At 45.1% G+C, this 16,888-nt stretch overlaps 1 protein-coding gene, 1 long non-coding RNA gene and 1 pseudogene across 3 annotated transcripts; 1 reads left to right on the top strand and 2 right to left on the bottom strand.

The window, feature by feature from the left end:
* Positions 1-169, bottom strand: part of LOC118566212 — a 10,820-nt pseudogene extending 10,651 nt beyond the window's left edge.
* A 374-nt stretch (positions 170-543) lies between these two features.
* On the top strand, positions 544-3,438 carry LOC118566043. Its single transcript, XR_004932735.1, has 4 exons — positions 544-554; positions 676-743; positions 1,067-1,121; positions 3,182-3,438. It is a non-coding gene; the product is annotated as an uncharacterized LOC118566043 (long non-coding RNA).
* Positions 3,439-3,760: 322 nt separating this feature from the next.
* Positions 3,761-16,664, bottom strand: pla2g7 (phospholipase A2, group VII (platelet-activating factor acetylhydrolase, plasma)). 2 transcript variants are annotated; one of them, XM_036147073.1, is made up of 11 exons: positions 16,481-16,664; positions 15,284-15,411; positions 14,665-14,815; positions 13,255-13,348; positions 13,103-13,171; positions 9,848-10,022; positions 8,096-8,209; positions 7,511-7,602; positions 4,766-4,936; positions 4,535-4,683; positions 3,761-4,444 (listed from the first exon to the last, which is right to left on the bottom strand). In XM_036147073.1, exons 2-11 carry the CDS (start codon positions 15,377-15,379, stop codon positions 4,344-4,346), a joined length of 1,212 nt encoding a protein of 403 aa, XP_036002966.1. In that variant the 5' UTR covers positions 15,380-15,411; positions 16,481-16,664; the 3' UTR covers positions 3,761-4,343. The 2 variants fall into 2 exon arrangements, with proteins under 2 accessions (XP_036002966.1, XP_036002965.1); XM_036147072.1 differs by having other exon boundaries at positions 16,299-16,664.
* Positions 16,665-16,888: the final 224 nt, after the last annotated feature.

The following is a 16,888-nucleotide window of genomic DNA, read 5'->3' on the forward strand; positions in this document are numbered from 1 at the left end:
GTCCCTGCAGTCAGTGATGATTTTCTCTCGCATACACATTGCCCTCTGCTTTCTTCTCCTCCACAGAGGTCCAGGCAGGCAGCACAGCTGGAAGAGCCGGGTTCCCCTGCCAGGGCGAGGCGCCGCGACCCCCGGTCCTGACACGGCGGTAGAATCCTCGGCCGGACATCCTTCCCCTGGTCCGCGACGCGTCTCTGACCCGTCACTGTGACCTGTCTTTCAGGACGGCTCAACGTCTGAAGACGAGACCTTTACCAGCGAGGGTTATTCCTGGTTTCGTCTCTTCGTGTTTAACGCGATTGGCTCAGACAATTTTTTTTTTTTTGGCCCTGTGTCTTCACGCGTTTCTTTGGTTTCCCTCTGCAGTTTTGCCAGCTGAGTGGACCGCCGCATCTGCACAGATGTGGTAATCTTTACGTTTTACGTTCTTGCTTGTGCTGCGTGTTCTTTCACCCGTTCCTTAAATCCTGCTTCTGGTGCCGTTTCAGAGGAACAGCTTTGAAGAGTTGAGGCGTTTTGCCTTTGAGATCCGCTTGGAAGGACCGTCTCTCAGGGTATCAGAGACACTCCAAATACATGTCCCATATGAAATACTGTTTGAAACTAACAATGTATAAAACTGATCAGGATATTCCAGCTATTACAAGTCACGCTGACAGTCCCTTTTTCATTCAGACTCGGAGCAAGAAGCTGAAATGAACGCAGACTGTACGTCTGAGCAGACCTCCTCTCCACTGAACAAGGTAAACGGAGAAAACACGTGAAAAATGTTTCTTCACTTCTTTCTCCCAGCGCTTGCATTCATCATCTGTAGGAAATGTTCCTAGATTTACAGACGGTGCTGAAAGCTGAGAGGAGCTAAACCAGCCAGCAGGCTTGTGTAGCTAAATGCGTTGAATCTACTGGCTCCTCCAGGAGGGCTTCATCTAGCTAAATGTTAAAATCCCAATATTTAAACGTGTCAAAACAATCTGCTTCTATTACGTATGGTTTTATGAAGCTCCGCCCATCAGTGTTTTCATGTTCTGAACTGGATTTGTTATGTTTGTTTTTTTCCTGCCTGGAGTTTGATGACCCCGCTCTGTCAGAGGAAAGCTCCTTGTCTGCAGAGGACAGCTTTGGTAAGCTGTCCTGCTGTTCCCTAACTCTTTATCGCTTTTAAAACAACAATTTTAGAAGTAAATGATTTAATGACATATAGACAGCTACAACAGCTCTGTCATGTCTAAAGTCGTTTCTTAGCGTAACTATTTCTCAGATGGCCCCAAAACACTGAAATTGAAGCTACAATACACTGAAGCATGGTGGCTCCTATAGAAAATGTAATGGGGGGGACATCAAAGCTGCAGTTTGTAAGGCAAACCCATGAAGAGTAGAGGAAGTGTGGAATGTAGCAACGGTCCTGGGCCGGAAAACCTGCTGCCAGAGGTGGGTGGTGTCCATGAAACAGAAGCAGGTTGCAGATCCAGCGCTGACAGCTGCATCTGTGCTGGTGACTCACAGGAAACATACATCTTCAAGCTTTTTTCAATTGCTGCAATAAATTTAGTTTAGAAAAATGGTGACGCTGCCATTTTGGGAGGTGCCTAATACTTTTCCTGACAACCTGTATAGTGAAAACAAATTTGATCAATTTTCCTTTTTGATTTGGAACAGACTGGGGGGGTATATAGTTGTGCTCGTAGGTTTACATACCCTGATGGGATGCTTGATTATTGCTAAAGATTTCCACTTAACTTTCCCTGAATACAGCTCTCTATGAGCAGCCAGTCTCTGTCTCTCCCCATCTTTCTATTATTCATCCATTCTCTCTCTCTTTTCTGTCATGTAAATTTATACATGGTTATATTTTAAAGCCTACCGACCTCTCCTCCTTCCTACTTCTTGATTGAATGAAAATCTCTTTAAATCTAGATCTGCCAGAGTTTAGAATATGTTTGAGCGTAACTATTAGATTTTAATTTTCTTACATTTAGAATCCTTCTCATTTCTTAGATGGACATAGGAAGATGGATTTTTGTTTCCAGCAGACTGACTTTTGCAGATGTGCGACAATCAGAGCAAACGATTTTCCGTAGGACGTCTGAATATGAGAGCGTGCCGCATTGAGCTTTACACAGACGTGATCATCCTCGTATTTGCATTAGGCAAACATTCTCGGTACATAGAAGTAATCATGTGCGACACCAAGGGAAATAAACGAATGAGTCCTTTTTCTGCTGTAAAAGGACTCATTTACAAGGAACCTAAATGGAAATGCCTCAGAATGTGATCTGGTGCTATTTAGGAAGGCTACTAGTCTTAATACAATGAAGCATGAACACATATAGACTTTTTAAATAATTTACTTCATGCCGTGATGTTCTTGTTGGGGCTGGGTGCCCCGCTTGTAGAACGCTACGCCTTTATTCGTTGATATTACCGGAGTGGCCGTCTCAGTCTCCTGATCTGTGTCATGGAGCTGTGGGGAGAACTCAAAACGAGCGGCTCATGCAAGGCAGCCCAGGAATTTCCAGGAAGTGGAGGCTTTTTGCCAAGAAGAGTGGGGCTGCTTCACCATCAGAGAAAATAAAGAGCCTCATCCACAACTAGCACAAAAGGCTCCCAGCTGTCACGGTTGTTAAAGGGGGCAATATTAAGAACTGAGGGTATGTAAACTTTTAATTAGGTCATTTTGGTAGTTTCTGTTTCTGTTCTTGCACTTTAAAAACCACATCCTCTGACCATGAGTGGAAAAAGCTTTTACAGCAAATTTATGTTCTCTGAGAAATGGCCAAAAACATCAAGAGTTCCAGTCTGTAAATTTATGAGCACAACTGTAAAATCAATATGAAAGTTGAAAAGCTTTACTCAATGTTTAAAGTCTTTAAACACAACTGCTGGTCTTTTATACCACCCTTATCCACACCAGGTCTTAAATACGTTAGGTTGTCATAAATGACCGCATTCGCTTCCATCAACGTTTTTTAAGAAATGTTGCTGGTGAAATTTGCTTTTATTTGTTCCTTGGTGTTTGACAAATAGCATCTGATCTGACCGCCTGCTGCTGACTGAGGCGTATTAGATGCCACTGTCTGATCCAGTTTCAGCAGGACTTGCATTTATTAATGATACCTTTTAGACTTGCATATGATCTGTCATTCATTCAGCCATAACTAATGTTTTTTTGTTTGTTTTCAAGAGGCCCAGCTGTCCAAGATAACCCACCTGTCTCTGATTATATACGACGGAGCTGCTGATGCTGAGCTGGCTGAGCAGCAGCCAGAGGAGTGACCACCTTTTGCTCTACGGCCTCAGATGTGAAGTTGATCAGCTACTTGTGTTTTGTTTGAAATCGGTTAGCTCTGCTCGGCCGTAGCGCCAGTCCTGGTTTTTCGTTGACTCAGCAGGTCCCGTTTCCTCTGGGAGCTAATGTCACGTTTTCATTGTTTTCTAAAAGAACAGAGCCTCTCTCGGAGTTTGTTTTTCTGACGTTTGCGCCGTTAATGGGAGCGCTGTTGCTTTTGCCTCATATCGGTTTGTAGAAGTTGCCACGTTTTTCTTGATTGGAATATTTTGTTTAAGTAGCTGTGATTGGAGTACAAACTATTTCTGTTTGTTTGGAATGCATCTGTTGACTCAATAAATATTCCTGTTTAGTAATAATGAGTGGTGTTCTGTCCTTGCTGCTGCCAGAAGCTGACATCCCTCATCTTACCGTCTTAAGCCAGAGAAACACAACATTGTCTGATTATTTACAAGAAAGTGAGGTTACGAAGGCTTTACAAGTGTTGTCTACAAACCAGATTTATTAGACTTGTCTAAAACATGTAGATATTATGAACCGTATGCGTTTAAAAAATAATAAAGACGCCATTTCCTGATGGCGAATCATACCAGGCTGCAGCTCATAGGGTCTAAATCTCCGGCGTTGCGGTTGAACACCTGAAGCGAAGCCTTTGATTTGGCCAGGCTAATTAAAATCCAGCTTATATCTGATATGGTTAAAGCTCTTGGTACATAATCACAGAGGTTATAAAGTAGCTCAGACCTGCAGAGGAATTGCTTCCAATACTTGGTTATTACTATACAAAGATGGAACCTTGTGCCACTGCTGCTAAAAGGTTTCACCAACAGTGAAAGGAAGTCTTGGTACGTTAAGGCCTCTCGATACATTCGGCGGTATACTTGGTGCTTTGTCCTTCCTGCGGATGAGGTAGACAGACTTTCCACTGCTCATCCAACAAGTTTAACCTTCAGTCTGTTTCAGAGGAACTCGTCAGGACTGGGATTGGTTGTGGAGCACGGAGGGGGAGCTGGCCGCCACCAGGCTTGTCCTGTGGTCTTTGAGGCACGGCGGATGCTCAGATAGCAGACTGGAGCAGAATCACATTAGTTCCTGGGATGAGGTTTTCATCTTCCCCGTCAATCAGAGGGTCCCACTGATTGAAGTCCTTCTCCAGACCTACCAAATGAAAAAAAAAGTGAAAATCATCTTGAGCTTCGCAGACGAACTGAACCGAAGCTCAGATTGACCAAACGGGCATCTTCTTACCCAGATGGCGTTGCAGAAAGGCCAAAGTGGCTCTGTTGCACAGGTCTATGGCTAGCTCCGGATCGATCTCTCCTTTCAGCTTCAACAGCTTGCCGAGCCAGTTCCCCGTCAGGAAGGTGAAGTCTGGAAAGCTCTGGTGAACGGTTCCTCTGTAGGGGAAAAAAAAAAAAACAAGGGGAACTATGTTAGCGCAGACCACGTTAATCATGACAACCATGGTCCTTGTCGTACCTGATGGTGATCATTTTCCTCTGGATGACGGTAGAGTCCAGCTTCTTCATGCGGCTGATGTTTCCTGCCCACTGGAACTTCTCCGAGTTGATGAAGAAAATGGGCTGCTTGACCCGAGGGAAGATCTCGTCATCTAAAGGAACCATCCAGGCATCCAGAGCTACTCCACACCTGATTGGAGAACACAAGTTTGGAGGCTTGCAGCACTAAAACCTCATCCAGTGCCCTTTTAATATATTAAAAACTTGTTACAAGCTCAGATATGATTAGATCAGATCCTGGCCGCATGTTTACGTTCATCGTCTTGCTGGATGGTGAACCTCTGACCCAGCCAAGTCTTTTAAAAGCTTTGCTTTTTTTTGATTTAGCGCCATCTATCCATGTAACTACTGTAAAGAGGTTTCTTTCAACAGCAGTCAAGTGAGTTGGAAAGGAAATAAAACACTGACAGATATTCAGCTTCAGGGCTGTCTGTCTTCCAATCTGCAGAGCCGGCATCTTGCCCAGTCTGTCAGGACGGCGATCTTGTCGATTTTCAGTCGTGTCATCTTCTTTCCATCATCAGACGATGGATTGGACAGAGCTCAGAGAGATGCTCAGAGCTTGGAATATTTGAGAACCTAACCCTGCTTTAAACTTAAAAACTCTCTGACCTGTCTGCTGAGTACCTCTGTCTTCATGATGCTAATCCTTCACTAATGTTCTCCGACAAACCTCTGAGGCCAGAAACGGATCAACTGGAGTTATACCGAAAATAAAAATAATTACACACAGGAGCATTTTATCCGCCTTCTAAGGCTGAATATAAATGTACGGCTCCATATTTTTTAAAGATTTTTTTTATTTGCAAAACAAATCGGAAAGCTTGTCCTTTTTCTTCATCTTCGTTTTGGTCAAATAAAGCCATAAACGTGCATACAGTGGGGCAAAAAAAAGTGGAGTCAGCCACAGATTGTGCAAATTCTACTTAGAAAGATGAGAAGTCTGTAAATGTCATCATAGATACACAGACAAAACGAGGGGAAGGAAACCACATTGTAGAATTTTTGAAGATTTGTCTCTCTCAATTATGGTGGAAAACAACTATTTGGTCACCCATAAACAAGTGAGATGTCTGGCCCTCACAGACCTGTAACCTCTTAAGAAGCTCTTCTGTCCTCCACTGGTTACCTGCATTAATGGCCCCTGTTTGAACACCTGTCCACAGCCTCAAACAGCCAAACTCAACCATGGCCAAAACCAAGGAGCTGTCGAAGAACACCAGGAAGAGAGCTGTAGACCTGCAGCATGCTGGGTAGAGTGATTCTACAGTAGGCAGCAGGTTGGTGTGAAGAAATCAACCGTGGGAGCAATTGGAAGAAAATGAAAGACATACAAGACCGCTGATAATCTCCCTCGACCTGGGCCCCCACGCAGGATCTCATCCTGTGGGGTCAAAATGATCATGAGAACGGTGAGCAGAAACCCTAGAACTGAACGGAGGGACCTGATGAATGACCTGCAGAGAGCTGGGCCCAAAGTAACAGAGGCTCCCATCAGTAACACAATACGGCGAGAGGAGACTCGCATCCTGCAGTGCCAGGCATGTCCCCCTGCTTCAGCCAGGGCATGTCCAGGCATGTCCCCCTGCTTCAGTCAGGGCATGTCCAGGCATGTCCCCCTGCTTCAGCCAGGGCATGTCCAGGCCTGTCTGAAGTTGCCAGAGAGCATGTAGATGATCCAGAAGAGGATTGGGAGAATATCATGTGATGTCGACAGTTTGGGTCATGGAAAGTTTTAGAACTTTTTGGCACGAATTCAACTCGTCGAGTGTGGAGAAGGAAGAATGCCGAGCTGCAGCTGAAGAACAGCATACCTACTGTGATGCATGGGCGTGGAGGCATCATGCTTTGGGGCTGTTTCTCGTCTAAAGGGACAGGACGACTGATCCGTGTTAAGGGAAGAATCAACGTGAGATTCCATCAGTGAGAGCACTGAAGATGGAACGTGGCTGGGTCTTCCAGCACGACAATGATCCCAGACACACGGGTCAGTCAACGAAGGAGCGACTCTGTTAAAAGCAGGTCAAGGTCCAGGAGTGGCCCAGCCAGTCCCCAGACCTCAACCCCATAGAAGATCTGTGGAGGGAGATTAAAGTCCTAGAACATCACTGCTCTAGAGAGGTTCTGCATGGAGGAAAGTACCCAGCTACAGTGTGTGCAAACCTGGTGAAGGCTTACAGGAAACGTTCGACCTCCGTCACTGCCTACAAAGTATTGAGTTAAACTTTTATTCACCAAACACTTCTTTTCCACCTTAATTTACAAATAAATTATTTAAAAATCCTACAATGGGATTTCCTGATTTTTTTTTTCCTTCTCACTTTGTCTCTTGTAGTTGAAGTGTACCTATGATGAGAATCACAGACCTTCATCTTTCTAAGTAGGAGAACTTACACAGTCAGTGGATGACTAAACACTTTTTTTTGCCCCATTGTAAACCAAAAAAAAAAAAATAAATTAAGGGACAAATCCTTTCACAGGGTGCTACAACCCTATTGTTCCTCAGAGAAGGACGCTTGTGTTTTAAGTGTGAAGCAATCGGATCATTTAAGGCGTCGCAGCAGCACCATCCTTTAACTCACCAGAATAAATGCACTACTTACTGAAGCGGCTGAGGACACCCTCTCATTAGGAGCTGCACGTCAACAACTTCAAATAAAAACATACTTTTTTAGAATGAATGGATATTTAAGAGAGGACGTACTTGAACTTGACCTCTTTGCAGAGGGCTTCAACAGTAGTGGCTCCGCCAAAGGAATGCCCCATCACTGCTGTCCGGCACAGGTCCATGGAGTTCTGGTGGCCAGGAGACGAGAGACGGAAAAGATTCAAAATGAAGGGTCGTTTTTATCATTATTATGTATGAATTTGAATTCAACTGAGTCATTTTATTGTTGCTGCTTTAAGTGTAGAGTTCTAAAAAAAAAAAAAAGATCAAAATAAAATACTGCAGAAGACAATCAAGCTCTAATGGCTTCAAGCTTTTTAGGGTGGCGTTTAAGAGCCGCAGACAAAAAGATCAAAACAAGCGCATCGTCCTCGGTTAACCTCTCATTTAAATACAGTTGCATTAAGCCGTAGCCACGCCTATCACACGATGCTTTCAACGTGACTGGATATTCCATACCCTGGAACGTGCCGTTTAGTTTTTTTTCTTTATAGCTGCCAGATTACGCACACGTTTAGCCGGCTGCTGTCGTGCGGCGCCCAGCCGACGCGTTCGGGCTCGTGTCGCCCGCGACGTGTGAAAACCTGAAAAGATGCTGACGGAAAAAAACAGCAACCCCACCTGCAGGGTTGTCCAGTCAAACTGCGTCTGCAGAACGTTCTGCACGGCCACTCCAGAATTGATCTCTGTAAGCTTATCCAGAGCCATGATGCACTCGTCTGCTCGCTGCTTCACCTGGAAGACACGAGAGAAAACAAAGTAGAAAAATAAAGCACACGAGTGCTAACGCAAAAATAGCCATGCCTTTAGTACTTGCTTATACAGACTTCTTAGTATAATCCATTTTAAACAGTTATTTTGAGAATTCTGTATAAACTAAAAACCCTTAAAAAGGGGCGCGCATTTGTATTTAAACACCCCGATTCATTACATCTAAAGAGACGTAAGTAAAGTGACAGATACATAAATAATTGTTGGTCTTGATGCGGAAAAAGCATTCGCTTCTGTAAACTGGGATTATTTACATCAAACATTGCAACGCCTTGGCTCCAACAGTTCTGTTAAGTTGATTTTATTCAATTTAGATCACAACCCCAACAGCCCGGATAACGGGTCCAGGTAGTTTAACGAAGTCAGTGCTTGTTCAGCGGGGTTCCCTCCCTGAGTCCAGCCCTGTTCCTGTTATTCTTTACAATCCCTCGCACTTATTAGGGAAGATCGGGAAATAAACGTAAGCTGTGTCAAAGATACAGTAAATAAAACAGAAAGGCATTTCTATAAAAAAAAAAAAAAAAAATCACTATTTGTTTTTTATAACTCCCAAAATGAAACAAAAAGCTCCACCCCCTTCGATGCTACGTTTTGGGACTGTCCAGCTCGCCTGATTGGTCGCAGTTAACCGGAAGGATGAAATTAATTGCTGGTCAGGGGGTTTAATAGGATTTCTCTTCAGTGCTTCTGCGAGGTGCTTCATCTCTAAAGCCAACCTGAGACATCAATACTTGATGAAAATTATTCAGCAGCACAGCTTTTATTTTCTCCCTCCCTGATTTACAAAACCAAGCTCCACACTCGTTTCTCCTCTCTGCGTCCTCGTCTGCCAGACTCTACATCCTTTTTGTTTTGGGGGATTTTTCTCGCTAGCCTTTGCATTGTGATTGTACTCGTCGATTTGGTTTATTTTTGGTATGGTGTTAGCTTAAAAAAAACAAAACAAAAAAAAACACCCCGATTCAGCTTTGTAGAACCACTAGTTTTGCCGTTACCGCCCTAAGTGTGCCGGGGTGTATGTCCTAGATTTGAACATGTAGGGCGTAGTTTTCACCCTTTCATCTTAGCTCGAGCTCAGTCCGCATGGATGGAGCAGTTTCCAAGTCTCGCCACGGGTTCTTAATCGGATCCCAGGGCCGCCCGGTGCTGCTTGCAACTTTAATTGGATTTAGAGCTGCCTTCTCTAAAACATGCATATTCTCAGCTCTCGTTCATTTCAGTGTATCTAGGAAAAGCAGCATTTCTGTAGTCACAGCCGAAGGGTGCATCGTGGGTATATCTCCCAGCTTCAGACACGTAGAGACTGAAGTTTTCTTTCTTTTAAAACGCTCTGTTACAGCTAAAGTTAAACACTTATGAACACTTCTGCAATTCATTGTACTGTGAAGTTCCTTACTTCGAAAATACACATTTATGCTGATTGTGCACCAAGTAGGAAAAAAAGAAAAAAAAAAAAAAAAAAAAAAACATTAAAGGGGATGTGGTTTTTACACCGTAAGGCCTGGTGGTGCTGCTTTGTTTCTACAAAATTCAGAAGTGAGGAAGTCCAAACGTGGCAAAGCCGCCGCATGACTCGGCAGATTGGGGAGGACCGTCTCTGACCTGCTTGTTTCTGAGGGGGAACTCGCTCTCGCCGCGCTGCAGAGCCCTGTAGTACATCCACTCCTTCACCAGGTGGTCCTGGACCGGAGCCGATGACGTCTTGGGCAAGCTCTTCTGCGTCACCTCGGGTTCTGTGTTCTCGTGGAAGTAAAACGTAGCCGAGGCCGACTCATCTCTGCAAGGAGAAAACAAAGATGAATGCTGAGGCAAAAAGCAGAAAGCAGCCATGTTTACGTGTCTAAAGCCTCACGACATACCTATATATATGTAAACCTAAAAATTTCCTGTCTAAGGAAACCCAGTAGATTGCATCAAGTCTTGACAAGCAGCATTCACTCCTCATGAGAGAGCGCAGAGCCACAGGGACATTTGTCTGCATTGTCCATCGCGTTGCAGCAATCCCTCATCACATAAGGCAGCTGAGTGTCAGGAGCACAACAGTAGGTGATTTTCTGTTTATTTGGATGTTTTTGATCAAAAAAGCTAAACCTGCAAACTGTTTGTGAAGACGCTACGAAGATTTCACAAAAATGTGGCCCAACCCTGACAGTTGGCCCTACCATCAATCCACCTGTAGCACAGCTTGTGCCCATACCTGTCCCCATTACGTCGCTGAAGTGAATCACAACCTACTATCAATACTAGCAGGATACAGCATTCGCTCACTCTACAACATACATCTAAACCAGTAGTTCTCAAATGTTTTCTGTTGCACCCCCCCCCTTTGAAGAACGAAAAACTGCATTAAAGCTGCCGTTCTGAAAATTACCCACAATCCCTGATAAAATGTATAACATATATATATATATATATATATATATATATATACACACGCAACTAGAGTGTTTCAACATTGCCACACTTTTTTAACCATATAACATTAACAACAATATAAACGGCTTTTAGCCCGACTGGCAAAAATAATATAAAGCCATTAATATTAAAGACAGACTTCAGTTACATTAAGTTTTGTACTTTTTTGTTAATAGTATTCGTCACACTACTGACCGCAGGTCCAGACCAACCAGCAGGGGGTGCTGTTGTCACATTTAGAATGATTTAGAAAGCCTGAAGTGTTTGGACAGCCTGTGTTTGCACCCCACACCCTGCCCTGCAATACCCTCACGCCACCCCTAGGGGCCGCGCCCCATTATTAGAGAGTCACTGATCTAAACCAACCAGATGGAGACAAGCTCTGAAGATGATGACATTGTTAGCTTCAGCTCCACCATCCATTTTGGGGCTCATCGCAACGGAAACTCGACTCGCATGCTTCAGAGTCATAAAACCCGCTCCTCTGCCAGAGAGTTTACTGATGCCCTGCTGATCAGCTCCATGCTTCCCCCTATTATGTTTGTTGTGTTTGTGTTTTCATGACGTCAAGCACTTTGAACTGCTTTTTCTGCTGAATTGCGCTATACAAATAAACTTGACCTGAGTTATTGCGGCGTCATTGACCCGAATAAACCACAAGGCGACATCAGAGGCTAGTTTTTCAAAGCCTTTGCACTTTTGGATCTCCTGCAGTGAAAATCCATACTTTGTTACCCAGCCATGTTCTTTTTTTGTCCTCGTTGTTGTTGTTAGTGTACATTTGTTATAAGATCTTTAAAATATGGAAACTGTAAGTAGGGTTAGGGTTTATTGGAGAAACTCAGAGAGAGGATAATTTTTAGAGATAACGAAGATGACTGCCTGTAGAAGCCGATGCAGATAAACTTAACTTCCTTTATGAAGATGAAAAAAAAAAAACACATTTGTGTCTGAGCACTCTCTATTAAAAACATCCTGTTTGAGGTGAATTAAAAGGTAATCTGACTTGAAATCTGCACATATCTGTGCAAGGCCGCGCTTCGTGTGCAGGCTTGTTTACGAGCCAGCTGCTGCCTTTGTTCCTTTTCCTCCTCTACGCCTAGTTTCTGTCCAGATCTGAGACAAAAGTGAGCGGTGTGAGTGGCTGCTGACTGAAACATCTGAGCGACACCACAGACTTGTGACACAGCAGCGAATGACCGAGCAGCCACGTGCTCGTTCTGCGGCTCCAGCCTTTAACCCACCGACAGCCGGCCCTCGGGAGCCACGGGGAAGCTGTGGCCATTATGTTCATCTCCATACGGTCCCCTTGTCTCTAGACTGAAAAGAAAATGTGATGACCTGGTACGTACGATTGTCTGCGTACCCTCCCCCCCCCCCCCATCCCCCACTGACTCCACAGCTAAACAGCAGAGGAGGGCTGCCCTCTGGTAACGCGCGTTTGGCAAACATTCAACTAGAATTTCCTTCAGATTTTTATCCCTGGCCTCCGTCCGTGCGATCAGGCTGGGCCAGCATGTCGAGCTTTAACACAGCTGCCACAGCGTTGCAGCGTAACCACCAAAAAAGTGAAACGCGAATGGGAAAACGTGATCCACGGTGCTGTGAAAGAGGAACCGTCACACGTTAAACGCTTTAGATCAAACCGACGTCATACGAAGAGAATACGAGTTAATAAAAAGCTGCTTTCAAATGAGAATTGAATTTATTAGGAGAAAAAAAAAACAACAACCTGACAAGCCAGATTGATAATGTGCTACACATTATGTAGCACAATGTGTAGCACATTATCACATTGCTTACGTCACAGCTGTATGTCCCGCCTTGACCCACAATACCGCAACGTGATTGAACCGTTTTTGGTTCGGACACAGACGGTCGAAGTGAAAGCGGTGGAAGGTGAATTCTCGTGTGTTTGTGAACGCACAAATATCGCGAGAATTCAGCTTGCAGGTAAAGTTAGGGGGCAAAAAAAGCTTTCCAGATCAACTAGGCTCTCAAAAAAACATAAAAGAAAGATTTTTGCACCAATCTTAAAAACTGGTTGTGCCACGCCCGACTGCCGAAGCGTCTTTAACGTCACTGTGGAGGAATTTTGGCCCAGCCTTCTTTGCAGAAGCGTTTCAGATTAGCCACACGGGTGGGTTTTTTAAGATAATGCCACAGAATGTCAGTCAGACTTAAGTGCGGACGATGCTTCAGATCGTCAAGATGTTTTTTTCTCTCAAACCTCCCCCATGGATGTCGGGTTTTTTTTCTCCAGCATCTCAAGAAAAGAACTTTAAACCAATAAACGGTGCAGCTTTTGACAATATCCCTTTTTTTAAACCGTGGTTTAACTTTCTACCAATAACTGATCCATCCCCACAGTCAGCTTCACGTCCCATCCAGACGGAGTTCAGCGGGACAAAACGAGCCAGACCCCCGACCAGCGTGAATTACCTGTGCTCCACGGACGCCACGATGAAGCCCCGAGAGGCCAGTTCTGCACATATAGCTGAGTACAAGGTCCTGGAACAAAAAAAAAGCAACGTATCAGTCAAAAAAAGCCTGTCCAGCAGCAACGGGGGAAATCCCCACACTTCACGCTGTACCTGAAAGCACCGAGGCCGTGGGAGAAAATAATCACGGGACACTTCTCGTTGCATTTAAACGGCGCATCCACGTAGGCTGGGATCTTATAGGAGCCTGAAATAAAACGAAAAGAATAAAAACAGACATCAGCTTTGGAAAAGACAAAACCCCGGTGACCCCACAGCACCCCCTCCCATACCCCCCCATACCGCCCTCGCCCCTGGCAGCCTATGCGTTTCTACTTGTTCCCTTACATTAAAACGCAGAATTGAAACAAACCAACTATTTCTGCTTTTGTCATGTTGCTAAATTTCTGCCAAGCAATGCCTCTGAAAATAAAGATCAAAGTAAAAGATAGCGCGAGAGCTTTCTGCCAAACCACTCGAGACTTTTTCACCCGCAAGCCAGAACCTGCTGGGAAGTCCCAAACTAAAAACGGGGCGTTTGGATTTTTAGCTCCCCGCTGGTTTCAGGTGAGCGTGTTCCTAGTTTCGACCGGCCGCGTTTTCACCACAAACCCAAATCGTTAAGCTCGGCCTTTAAAAAAAAAAAAAATCTGCTGTAAAGCTGGATGTTGGGCAACACATCTGATTTCATTACATATGCAAATGTCTCAGAGATGCTAACTGATATCTACAATCTGTTCCTCGTTTGTTCCTACGGTCAGGGCGTGATCTTTTAGCCTACGCCATGTTGTCAGATTCTATTGAAGGAATCTTCTTGGTTCTACACATCTGGCTGTAATCAGCTCTTTTTTTCAAGGGGAATGCGGTTAATAAGAGTCCAACCCTGAATCAAGAAAAGGGGCGGTACTTATTGGCAGAGGGCCAGGCCAGTTCAGACGGGACATTCTAAAACGCTTAACGTGAAAAAGCTCAACGTGGCTTAAGGTAGGAAAACAACGAGGAATCATCGCCAAATTTCGCATGGCCATATTTTGTCATGAAGACTTAAGCCTGTCAAAAAAAAAAAAAAAACGAAATCCAACGATTATAGAAGATATCTCACATTAACGTTTTCTTCTTCATTGGCGCCTATGGCGAGAAAAAGGCTTAACGTGGTTTAATGTACTTAAACGACGCTCAGTGATCACCAAATTTCTCTTATATATTGCTTATCATAACCACTTAAAACTGTCAAAAAAATCGAACCCAAAGTCCAATTATTATGGACGTTATATGACATTAAGTATTTCATAGGCATAGAGGCTGGCTATATGAAAGCAGAAACGCTTAATGTTAGATAACGTCCATAATAATTGGACTTTGGGTTTGACATTTTGACAGTTTTATGTGCTTATTAGGAGCAATATGAAAGAGAAATGTGGTGATGATTCCTCGTTGTTTTCCAACCTTAAGCCACGTTAAGCTTTTTCACGTTAAGCGTTTTAGAATGTCCCGTTCAGACAGTTTGTGGTCACAGATCCTCACCAAAGAGGTAGTCGAAGATCTTTTCACTCAACGTCCGGTTGATTTTCATGAAGTCTGCCAGGCCGTAGAAATACTCCATGCTGGGGACCCAGTCGGGCTTCTCGGCCGTTTCCGTCTCCTGGCAGGGGTAGTAAAGTCTGAAGAAGCTGCCCTGTGAAACGGACAGAGAGACGGGGAACTGCGTGAGTCGGGCTTCTGCAGTCCAGGGCTGTGTGCGGCCCTAAACACAATTCATTCGGGGGCCCTTCCAGCTAACATCAGCTTATATCGTTCATATTCGTGCTTTACCCATCTAAAACAGACGTAATTACACCGGTGCACGCTCACTTCTGCAGATCAGACGGTAGAACCACGCAGAAAGCTGGGAAATAACAATGAAGTTACTTTAACTTACTCAAAAACGACAACACTGTAGCAAAAAAAAAAAAAAAAGTTTATGGTCTGTCTACATTAAAACAGCTGCTTAGTTTGCCTATGCCATTTCGCTGGCTCTGTGGGAGGAATATGAGGAAAGAGTTTTTGCCTATTTAAATAAAACACCTACTCAAACACACACAGAGGCAATGTCTGCCTGTCTGAATGGACGTACGGTGCATTTTTTTGGTTTTTTCCTGCTCACCTGTGCGGTGTGGTCCATCATAAAGTCGGTGCAGCCCACGGGGTTGGGGCCCTTCGCGGTAGGGATCCCCAGATGATTGCTGCAGGAGCTCCCCATGGCAAAGAAGCCTAGAGTGTACCACCGCCGCTCTGATAAAAGGACGACAATACAGATCTGGTGAGAAGATAAACATGCAAACCTCACGGGCAAAGCTGGAAAAGCCTTTCAGGAAGTTTACCGTTAGCCTGCCTCATCCTGTCCAAAACCAGTTCTGATCCGAGTTTTTAAGACGAGCGTCCTGCTGGAGCACCCAAGTTCTGACCAAGTTTCACTCATCTGACCCAAACTGTCCACCTCTGATCAACTAGAAATCCGTCTGGGAGTAACCCCGGTGCCCACCGAGCCAATCTACCACCCCTGGGCCTTCTGGAAAATCTCCTGGTGCTCAGAGATGGGCCCATTTTGGCTCCAATGACAGGAAGAATGTTTGGAGGATGCAGACCCTTACACGCATGGTAGTGGAGGCATCACGCTGAGGGTCTGCCTCATTTAACGATAGCGGTGCTGCTGGGTAGATGGAGTGACGAAGAATCAAGACAACCTCCAAATTTCCACTTCAAGTCAAAACTTAGATGGTTGAAACTTGGGCCGAATTAAGCGTTCCAGCAAGACTTGTGATCCAGAACCCTGGTTGAAACTGGTTCTGGACTGGATAAGGACGCTGGGGATGATGATAAAGCAGACAGGTAAAGGTAGTAACGCTATAACTTCACAGTAAAGGAATGACCGGCCCTGGAACCGGGGGTTTAAATAAATATTAGCAGGCTGTTGACAAAGTCCGAAGTTGAACCTTTAGACTCATCAGAATGCTCAGGATGTCCCCCACCCCAATCTCTTAAAGTTATAAACTGTGTTTATAACCTTAAGAGAGGAGCAGCAACTTCAGAGTCAGAAGCTGCACCAAACTTTGTCCCAGCTTCGGAGATGTTGTTCAACCACAAAACAAAACAAAAAGTAGCGATCGTCGCGGGCTTACCTGTCTTCGCCCACTCGTAAACTCTCTTCAGCGCTATCTGCACAACCCCTCCATACAAATACATGGACCTCCGGCGTTTCGAAGAACGAGTTGACCCCCCCCCGCGGCGATCGGCGGCGGACACCAAAATCACGGCTCGCAAACGACTGAAAACAACAGCAAGGCCCGCGGGAGATACCGACATATGGTTGCCGCTGGGGCGTTGCCACATCAGCTGCGGGCCATCCCGGCGCTGTCACGCGCACTCCTTAGAAACAGCGCACCTGTACGAGTCATCCGGCAGCTGGCTCGACCGGTCCGGCTCTGACAACCTGCCGCAGCGAGCAAAAACTGGCCGCTGAGTGGGCCGCGGTAAACAGACTGGGATTCTACGGCTCCGCATCATTTACCCGCCGGCCCGACGAGACTGGCCGGGGGTGGGTGGTGCTCCGTTTCCGCCGGACGCCGGTTGCCTTTCACGTCTGTTTGCGGGACGCCACATCACCCGTGTCGGTTTGAGCTACTTAAAAGTCACAGTGAAACGCACTTTGACGGAGTTGTGAATGCAAACGCGTGGTATTTTCATTTAAGAGTGAAATATCCCGAGCCGA

Source organism: Fundulus heteroclitus, chromosome 15 (assembly GCF_011125445.2).
Source record: "Fundulus heteroclitus isolate FHET01 chromosome 15, MU-UCD_Fhet_4.1, whole genome shotgun sequence".
Taxonomy (NCBI): domain Eukaryota; kingdom Metazoa; phylum Chordata; class Actinopteri; order Cyprinodontiformes; family Fundulidae; genus Fundulus; species Fundulus heteroclitus.

What these genes read in the sequence shown, in the direction of transcription:
- pla2g7 (XM_036147072.1), bottom strand. Translation starts at nt 16,509, where the DNA reads ATGTGGCAACGCCCCAGCGGCAACCATATGTCGGTATCTCCCGCGGGC. An exon ending in GATCTTCGACTACCTCTTTG is followed by an intron (nt 13,349 to 14,664) that starts GTGAGGATCTGT and finishes GTTTTATTTCAG; the next exon opens with GCTCCTATAAGATCCCAGCC. An exon ending in TCCCCCTCAGAAACAAGCAG is followed by an intron (nt 8,210 to 9,847) that starts GTCAGAGACGGT and finishes CGTGTCTTCCAG; the next exon opens with GTGAAGCAGCGAGCAGACGA.